This window comes from Dryas octopetala, chromosome 2 (genome assembly GCF_963921425.1).
Source record: "Dryas octopetala chromosome 2, drDryOcto1.1, whole genome shotgun sequence".
NCBI lineage: Eukaryota > Viridiplantae > Streptophyta > Magnoliopsida > Rosales > Rosaceae > Dryas > Dryas octopetala.
Window position 1 is genome coordinate 20,711,248 of NC_141367.1, and position 10,426 is coordinate 20,721,673.

A 10,426-nucleotide genomic window follows, 5' to 3' on the forward strand; every position below is an offset into this window, starting at 1 on the left:
TGTCTCCATTCTACTTCGCACTATATGCTTGCCTTGGTGTATGACTGAAGCGCACCATAAGACTGGTCATTAAAGCAGTCTTTTGGTTCTCTAAATATTCTGGTAAACGAAATCAAATACTTACGTAACTTTGCCAACAAAATCGAGCAAAATATATCATGATTACCAGAGTATTAAATTATGAATAGTTTTAACTTATACCAAAGTGAGACCCAGTCTCCAATCCATTAGGGAAATGAATGGTTTTCCCTATACTACACCTCTCACTAATTAGCAAATACAGTTCAAGTGATATATAGTGAAAAGAAAACAGATTTAAAAACTATTTATAATCCTTCACAAAATCTGCGACATCAGAGACATCAATCTTCAACCAAACAAAGAATCAATTGTAACTCATGTAAGATCAGCTAAAGCCTCTCCCTGTGTTGTATTTTGAATACACTGTAAAACTACGATATCTACAGTTCAGGGTCAGTCACATGAGTACAAATGTCTAGCCCCTACCCACAATAATGGTTATGCAGCAATTGGAATGTTTTCTTCCAGAATATATGAATACCTATCCATCTCTAAGCTGATGACCCCACATTATAATCAAACTTTTGAGTCCTACGGAAGAGCAAAAATTATGCTAAATATGCCAAGTTACGTGAGCCTAACAGGTGACCGAGTGTCAGTGTTTGGGTCTCGGGAGCAATATAACCAACAAGACAGATCTCTGACAGAACCTCTTTCTTCCTGTTTATATTTCTACCCTAAAGCTCCATGCTCACTCTGTAAACAATTGGAACATAATCTACATGGAAGTCCGAAGTTGAGAATCTCAAGCGGTTCCAGGCTTACAGTTAACAGCCTGAACCAGTTGGAAGTTGGAACTGCCAGACCATCCCAGAATCATTCTTTTCGTCCACAATATTTTAGCAGAGTATAGGAAGCACTGAAGGGACTGAGGTCGTGATATTATGAGGCTGCATTCCGACCAACTAAAAAATAGTTCAATTTAATAACAAAGTGCCCATCATCATTTTTGAGGTGTATCACTCACTGATCCTCCGTCACTCGATTCCAGAAAATTGTCATGGTAATTCTTCTCTGATGGTAAATAATCAGAAGTTTGGCTTGGAACAACCACCACTTGATGGCTCTCAGAAATAGTGAGTTCCCTTTGGTGTGTGGCCTCATCCTCATGAGCTGTGCGGCTTGATGCCACATATGATATACCAAACTTTTGCCCGTGAGTTAGCCCTGGGCAAACCCCCTGAAGACAGACAAGAAAGTTTCAATGGACTTCAATGTGATACCTTTTATAATGCATAAAACTTATGCAGACTTGAATTCTTTGAAACCATTTAATCTTGCACTTGTATATACTTAATATATATTTATGCTTTTAGGTAGTTTTAGTTTCCAATTAAAAACATTGAACTTCGTAGTGATAATGCTAACATTACCCCAATTCTTCCTCCCAGTAATCTAAACAAAAATAGCTCATCTTTTTAAGAGCCACAAGTGTGTGTGTGTGTGTATGTGTGCGCGCGCAAGCATTGAACTTCAATGTGATAATTCTAAAACTACCCCAATTCTTCTGTGTGTACATGTGTGGAGGAGCATGCAATTGGACATGAAGTAAAATCAAATAAGACATTCATTAAAGATCCAAGAACAGAAATGCATGCTATGCAATTCTCACTTTTATAAATCCTGATATAGGGGTTGACTCAGAAAAAGTGGAGTCTGACAATCCAGTGCGAACCCTTCCATATAAGCCACTATCATTAGTTTCTTGAGGATTACTTGCAGCATCTGATGCATTAGATTTCTGTCTAACATCGCCAGTTCTACAATAAGCCCCAAAATATGAACAATGTTCCTGCACAAGAGATATTTCAGGGGTTGCAGGCAATAAGTGGCCTTCAGTGCTAAAGATGTACCTGTAAAGAGAAGCATTTTCAAAGCATATGGAAAAAAAAAAAAAAAAAAAAAAGATAAGTTAGCTCTTTTATGGAAAGAAGTTCGGGCACTAAAGCATAATGATAGGAGTTTGAAAAACTTACTTGTATGGTCCATTTTCAACAAGGTTATCAGGTCCCACAGCCAAATCAAAAAGAAGCCACAAATATTTAACCTAATTGTGTTACAGGTTGTTAATAACATGTAATGGAAGAGGGGGGAAAAAGAACAGAAAATAAGAGAAAGATAAATGAATGAATAGAATGGTGCACAATTCAAATTGTTGGAAAGCATACAATATTTTAGAGAACGAGTCAATCCCAACCTTAAATCTTCATAGGTTTATATAATTTTGTTTTGTAGCAACATAAAAAGAATTCCATTAACATTTTCTAAGGTTACAAAAAATCCTTAGGTTTGGCATAGGCAGAGACAGGATAAAAAGCAAATTTGGCTTGTTTGATATAATTTATTCCAAACTGTAAACAACACATGACAATCACCTTCTTAGTCATATACTTCCCATCTACCCAAAATCCTAATCATCGATACTAGATGGCATACACTTCGGGAAATTCTAGTGGATTCTTAACCAAGACCCAGATTGTGCTGTCAACTCCCAATTAACCCACACGAGCATCAGCTAGAAAGAGAGAGAGAGAGTAACCATATATATGTGTCAATAATAATCTTCCGAAATCTACTGAGAGCCAACAAGAAGATATGATATTTGACTTTTAAGTTCTTACTGTTTCTGCTAGGAAAAAGCTCTCCATATGGTCTTCCTGCTTGTGGAACTCTACATCTGATATATGACAATATCCACAGGGGCATCGTGCACTATACTGCAAGCTAGCAACCATGTCCCGTCCAGCATCAAGATACCTACATAGACATACATAAGACATGGTTTACAAAAGCCTATAAGTGTATCATGTTTTTGGTAACAGAAGTGTACCTTTTACATATGCCATTAACAATGAAAACTGATAAAGGGGCCCACAAATCAAAAGAATTTCTGAGCTTACTTGGGATCTCTAGTAGCTTTGTAGAGCCAATATGTACTCTCCATTAACTCTGGACGCAGCGGATAACTTTTTTGCCCTTGCTAAAAACAAATGAGACTAAGACATTACACATATAATTGATAGAAAGTAAAATGTAATGTAGTACAACAATTACTGAAAAGGAAAAGAATTCAAGAAATTTTTTTTTAAAAAATATCAAGAGAATAAAAGGAAGTAATGAAACATTTGCCCCCAAAGAAGCCAAATTTAATTAAATTGTGAAATAGGGGTATTGCTAGAGGTTCTCATGGACAGCCCAGATATTTGTAACATCACAAAATGGCCCCGTACACCAGAGGTTTTACTAGGCCAAATGTTCACACCTCAAACTAAGAACTGTCTGACTATCCATATTGGCTTGTTGGATGGAAGGAGCAGTATGACAATTTTTACCGAACCACTCATGAATAAAAGCTAAACTCAAGTGCTGATATCCTCAAGGTATTAGATTTTATCTAACATACCCCAAAGATGCACAACAGTATGGTATTAAATTACAAAAGTGGATTTTACTTAGATTCATAAACCATTGAATGAGACACCAGCATGCTCCTTTTGGAATATCCTACAAGTAAAATAAGAGAAAATAAAAAAAGTGAATCAAGGTTCAGAAAAGTTATTATGGTACCTGGACACTGAGCGTGGCAAGATTAAAGCCTTCTGGAGTGAAACCATATCTTTTCCACACACTAAAGAAGGCAGCATGAGTTCGAACTGCAGGATCAATATCTCCAGCTAAAACCTTCAAAAAGAAAAGGTAAACAATCTCACTAAACCTAATAAACAAATTTCTATTACCCAGTGTCAACTTAATACATATTGATATCTTAAAAATGACAAAACAAATTACAAACCTGAAGTCCTGGCCAGAATGCCTGCAAGCTGTTAAATAATGGCCAGACGACAGCAGCAGAATCCATATTTACCTCTACATACCTACAAACATAAGTAAAATTTTAGTGCTTTCAAGTTAAGGGGAATACACAATCACATCGTATCATATAAAAGTTACTAGCATTTACCAGGGATCATTATAAAGATAGTGCATAGCAGCTGCGTAAGCTTCTTGAAATATGAACAGATACTCTTCATCTCCAAATAATAAATAAGCCTGAAATGATATCATTTAATGGTAAACAAGAATAGAAAAGAAAAGAGAAAAACCAAAATCACCACTTTTCAACATAACCAGAAAGAAAAAGTAAACAAAAGAATAAGCATCATGTGTGTGCATCAGTGTATATACCAGATCTAATAAGAGCACATAAAAAGTCTAGCAGCAAAGATATTGTTTTGATGTTAGAAATCAAATGGAACTTTACCAAGAAGACATAAATGCTAGAACCAATAAGAATTTTTCATACCGAATCATAAAAATAAGAGAAATGCACTTGACAAGATGAAAAAAAAGTAAACCTAAGATAAATTATGAAATCTAAAATTAATATCTCGGGCTGCTTCTCCCCACTCATTGAAGTAGAAATAATTTGAGTGAAACACAACTCCCTTTTGTTAGTCAAAATGAAGATATTAATATGTGAAACTTGGAAGTAATAACATTTTGAAGCAGAGTTTAATTTTCATTAACAAAGTGAAACATATTAGTCAAAAAAGGCATAAAACAAAATCAAGGCACAGAATTCCCATTAAAACTAGGAGCTTGGACTATGGTTTCTAGGCTAAAATAATTATGAAAAAAAAAGTTCTCATCATGCAAATGGATGGAAATTATTGCAGAAGTGTCCAAGCTAAGAGCTACACCAAATTACTAAACGACCACCCACTAACTGATTGTCAATTTTTCATGAGACCAAAAAACTAGTTTTTCATAGCAAGAATGCATTGTCTGCCAAAAATATGGGTGCTAACTTTATCTGATGTCTCCTGGTTAACCCCCAAAAGCACCAAAACATTCCCATTAAAATTTTACCACTAGTTACCCTTTCCCTTCAGATTGATTTCTAGAAGCTTTTCCCATCAGTCATGACATAAAGATATCAAGTATTTGATCTAGAGAGTATAAAACCTGAAATAATCTTGAAAATTCAAATGTGGTCAAATAGCTACCAGAAGGCTTCAACATTCTAAGTGATGTTACAAACCTTTAGAAGATACTCATAGAAAGAGTCAATACTAGTTCCTATTCCAGCATCCTGCAAAAAAGCAAAGAAACATAAGGTATGGTTGATGACTCACAGAGGAGGGCATTGGAGATGAGGGTGCTTAATGCCAGCTCAAAGATTTGAGTAAAAAAATGCAAACACACATCATAAAAACATGGGGAAAAATCAACTATTAATTATCCATTTAGTACATCTTATCTAAGGCCTGTTTGAAAGGTCAGATTAGCGGGGTCAATAAGACTAAAATCCTAGTTCTACATTTGGCGCACAAGGTGGGGTAATTTAGTGGGACTGTGGGAGCCTCAAAGGATTATAATCACATTTTATCATGATGACCAATACATCTGGTGCACTTATTGGCAATGAATAAAACCATAACCATTGGTTTAGGGAGTCCAATTTAGTTAATCCTATCAGGTTGGCAAAAATGGCCTAAGGGTATGTCCGACTACATAAATATGAATTATTTGGTAGTAGACCATAGCTGACCATAAAAGGTTGATCAGTATCATTCAAATAAAATCTAAATAAAGATGTGCACCCATGTTCTACAAAATACTGAGGCGAGGCCATCTACCATTATTTATAAAGGCTTTTTTCAACCTTGGAAAAAAAGGAAGAATCTACAAGTCATATGTAGGTTTTTTCTAATCATTTTTCTCTACTCCATTAATGTATATAAAAGTTACGTGTTGTTATTTATCCTTGATATTAAATCCACTGACTCATAGTTGTATGTTTTTCAATGTAATCTTGTAAAAAAGAATGTTACCTTCTGTGTCCATTCACCTGTAAAAACATTAATATGAGCACCAACTAAATTAAGCCTTGATCGGCGAGCCCAAAGTCCACGTACTGCATTCTTGGTAACTTGTTCAAAAACTGCAATCCCATGGAGATGGAAAACAAGTAAATTCCACCTTCCATAAGAAAGGAATCACAAACATGAAAGGGGAAAAAGGAACAAACTAATCAGAGAAGGGAGGAAAAGAGGAAAGTAAACCCTACTTCAAGAATCTTCTCTACAAAATTAATTATGAGGGAAGAAATATCACAATAACTTCAATACCAATTAATGTTGCAAGTAAAGTTGAGTATAACACATCTACATGATTCAACAAAAATTCTGTCCATTAAATGCAGCAACAAAATGCATTTTTATCTACAGGTGTAGCCCAAGTGCATGTACTTTGAGAAGAGGATTAGAAGCCAAGTCCAGTCAAGCTAGATGGATTAAACTATAGGTGTGAAGAAAAGGCAGCTACTACTTACTGGGATCATTCGTCAAACGGCTGAGCACTCCAAATTCCAAAGTCAACGTCCCACCACCAGCTGTTGATGTTATCTAGACAAACCAAATTTGAATTTTAAAAAATATTACCCAAACTGACAAATAAATACTAGTCTCCATGATGGTTAATAAACAAAAGTAATTGATAGCAGTTAAGATTCTACATCTACACTTAAACTTAGCATGAACATGGAAAATTTATTTATAAAAAATGGCAAATTTACTCATTAGTTGTCCTAAAATATGTGTCAAAAGTCAAAACACAGTAAAGAAGAAAGAAACTTGCACATAAAAGAGAAAATGTAGAGAGGCTTTGCCTTGCTTTCATGTTCGTCAACTCCATTCATTAGATTGACAGATCCAAAAGGAATTCCTGCAATGCAAGATCACTTAAAAAGGATACTAATACAAAATAACTTAAAAAGGATACTCAGAATTCCAGTACTTCAAATATGTACTCTTCTGCAACTCGAAACAAAAAGTTTGGCATTCATGGTCCAGTCCACAATTCTATCTTTAAAACAAAAAAAGCTTTTAGGATTTATTTAGCTACACAATTGTTTTCATCAAGTTAATTCAAAACAAGCATTGAGCAGATCTCTGTTACTTGTGAGGTACACTATTCAACCATTAAAATAAAATAACATAGAGTAACAACCATATGGCTCACTTACTTATGCCCTTTTAAGCCTCCCGTCCAGACCAAAAATCAATGGGTATTTCTCAAACATAAACGCATCATTCTTATCTTTTACTATTTTCCTAGACTAATAAAAGGCATCCTAATCTGTGCAGAACCTAAAGTCATCTGTTACCTAAAGTCACAAACATTGGGAATGACAGAGAATGCAAAACAATGAAAGTTCAACCAGAAACATCTTGCATAAATTTTTGTGCATATTAAATGAAAGGGGTAATCCAGGAGATATACCTGAAGGAGTGTCAAATGCAGGTAACAATCTTCGGGCTAGATCCTCAGCTAAGTTAAGTAACTGGTTGTCATAGGTCAGAATTTTCATGCCCTACAATAGAAATAATTCAATAATGACCTTCAAATTATGTATATCCTATGAAACACTCATACCAGACATGAACGAAAAAAAATAATCAAAGATCTTCGTAGTAAACTTTGCTAGCAAAAAGATACATGATATTGCCATGTACCCTTTATTACAAACTAACACATCCTCTTTCTTCTTTTTCAGCCTTTTAAATCTTTTGTTTTTTCTTTTTCCAGAAGAGTAGGTAAGTCAAACTCAAATCTGAGGTCTAGCAGAGGCTCGGTATATCAGCAAACACTTCAACAACCCAATATATATATATATGGGATCTTACACTGATGCCATATATAATGCTAGGAGAGGCAGTGGAGCATTTACTTAGTATTAGAGATAATCAAGAGTGTTAAGGTATGGTATCCAGGAAATTACTATTTTTAATTTATATCACTTCACCTAGGTTTCTAAAATGTAAAACAAAAGCAAAAACTTGTTTGTAAATAGAATTCCTGCTCTCTGCTGTCTGAAAAATTTGCTTGCTAACCACTGCACTAGTTTTCAATTATCTGTCAATAAAGAAAGGGAGAAAAAAAAAAAAAAAAAAAAAAACTGCAAACCAATTCTATCATAACTCATTAGCCTTATTCAGAGTCTCAGACTAGGTAGCTGTCATTTCTTTAACCCCTACCTCTGGTTATATTTTATTATATATACAGTACACATTTTTCTGATGGCATAAAAATGTAATTTATGGATTTATTAAGAATGAGTCAAGCTTAAAACATAGAGGCACGCAACTAATTACTACCGTAGCATAATCACTTGCTATAAGATGTGAAGAGAGTAAACCCCCGAGGACACGGATGGTAGTCTCAAAAACAGATACTGTCTTATTCTGCAGCATTATCAAAAATTTCAAAGTTAGATAAGTCATTTATAACTATGAGGGAAATATTTAAATGACAACCAGTGAAATACTAGAAAAACATATGAATGTATGATAGCAATTCCAGAAGAAGACAAGACCAACATATAAACAAGAAATTCGAAGATAATCAATAGTGGTAACACATCATATTAGAATGGGAACAATTTTCCACTGTATCTCATGATAGATTATCACATAACATGTAACATGTCAACAACAATTGTCATGTTTCAAATCATGTAAAATAGCTTTCTTAGGTCTAAAGGACTAGCCTTCTGGGATAACCATGAATTCAACTAGTTAGCTCATCAAACTAAGAGCCACATTGTCAATCACCACTTGCAATTTTAGAACACCAATTAAGAAGAAAGAAAATACTACTCACTATATCAAACCGAAGGTTTTTACCAATCCATTCAACAGAGGTAGCAAAGCGGTCCCGATCACCAAGTAAAGCTAGGGTGTCTAAGGAGTCAATCTGTGACAGGCATGACAGAAGCATCACATAAGAGTGAATAAAAAATAAAAAGACTTAGAGTAGAAAAAAAAAAAAAAAGAGGAATTGTAATTTGCATTACCAAAGTTAAGGCATAACCACCAAGCGTATCTTCACCCCCACAAGAATGAGGCCTCAATTCATCAAGTGGAAAAGCATTCTCCATATATCCATCAAATGCATGATAAAACATTTCCCTAACCTACAATTCAGAAAATATATATTTCCAAATATTATAACACCATATTGTAAGTAGCAAATAGATGACAAGCTATCCCACCAATTTTAAGTGATCTTCAAAATTTACAAGCAATGCACATATATTGTTTCTTTAAAAAATAATAGTAATAAAACTTTTTGTAGTATACTTTGATGCAGCGCAAAGCGAATAGCACAAGAACGTATATTACGAACGTTTTTATTCTCAAAAAGAGAAGGCCAATAACAAAAGGCTTCTATTGTCTTGTTGATTCACATTTCACACAGATTACCAAGACAAATATGAATTAAGAGAAAACCTCAATTTTATATAATAATTAGACAAAGGGCCGTCAATTGGTTACAAATTTTATACTTATAGGGCTATAAACCCTAGGACAATAAAAAACCAATAAAATAATTACGCCAACAAAATTTGAACAACAACAAAAAAAAAAAAAAAAGTGAGAAGTGCTGATTTTTATCTGGGATCCAGATAAGACACAATCATGGCAGACCTTCCAAAAATCAAATCCGCAAGTTTTACTAAGAGTTATTAATAAATTAAAACACTTCCAGCAACTAGCTAGGTGAACTACATTATACTAAGACTAAAATGTTTAACAGCCAATGAATAACTTGGGAAATGGCAAGACCTCCCATTTCTTATGCAAAATTGAAATTCGGGATTTTTCTGAAAGGGGGTTTTCACAACTTTGCTTTAATCAGTACAAGTACAACAACTGTTCAATTAACAATCGAGTTGAGACTATACTACCCAATGGCAGATCACTGGAAATTTCTAGGTAAATGGCAGTCAAATCAACCCAATTGGGTTCTACTTTAGAGGGTGATTGGAGACGAAAATTACGAGAGCTGGGTTGGGGATTACCTCATCCCTGAGCTGTTTAGCTTCCTCGGGAGTGACGCCATCGGCAAGAGCTGTGTGGATAAGAATATTGGAGTATAGTGAGAGCAACAAGAAGAAGAAGGATAGGATTGGAAGTGAGGGTTTTAGAGGTTCCATTGGGGTCTGTCCCTATGAATTTCTGAAACCGCGGTTTACCAGTTAGGGAAGGAAGAGTAGTTAACTCTGTTAACGACTGTTTTTTCTGAAGTTTTTGCTGCACTCTCAGGCGCGCAAGGCTAAAAATATAGAAGTGACAAATTTATAAATTAATGTAATTTTTCTCATTAAACTAAAATGTAATTAAAAAATGAGTGTCTAAAATACACAATATATATCGCTTATGTTTAATTATTTTATATTGAAGCCAAATAGTTTGAAGAAATAAGGCTTATTCACACTATTGTCTTTTATAAAATACATTTTTTCTCATTTTGTCTTCTGAAACTTAAATTTTCTCAAATT

The 10,426-nt window shown here is 34.5% G+C and overlaps 1 protein-coding gene across 1 annotated transcript; it reads right to left on the reverse strand.

Annotated features, from left to right (window-relative positions):
• Positions 1-312: 312 nt before the first annotated feature.
• LOC147293972 (Glycosyl hydrolase family 47 protein) lies at positions 313-10,169 on the reverse strand. The gene is made up of 17 exons (XM_086231852.1): positions 9,947-10,169; positions 8,939-9,058; positions 8,746-8,838; positions 8,241-8,327; positions 7,366-7,456; positions 6,752-6,807; positions 6,416-6,488; positions 5,916-6,025; positions 5,123-5,173; positions 4,043-4,131; positions 3,875-3,956; positions 3,649-3,762; positions 2,982-3,061; positions 2,703-2,838; positions 2,058-2,128; positions 1,694-1,934; positions 313-1,261 (listed from the first exon to the last, which is right to left on the reverse strand). Exons 1-17 carry the CDS (start codon positions 10,079-10,081, stop codon positions 1,025-1,027), a joined length of 1,866 nt encoding a protein of 621 aa, XP_086087978.1. The 5' UTR covers positions 10,082-10,169; the 3' UTR covers positions 313-1,024.
• Between the last annotated feature and the right edge of the window lie 257 nt (positions 10,170-10,426).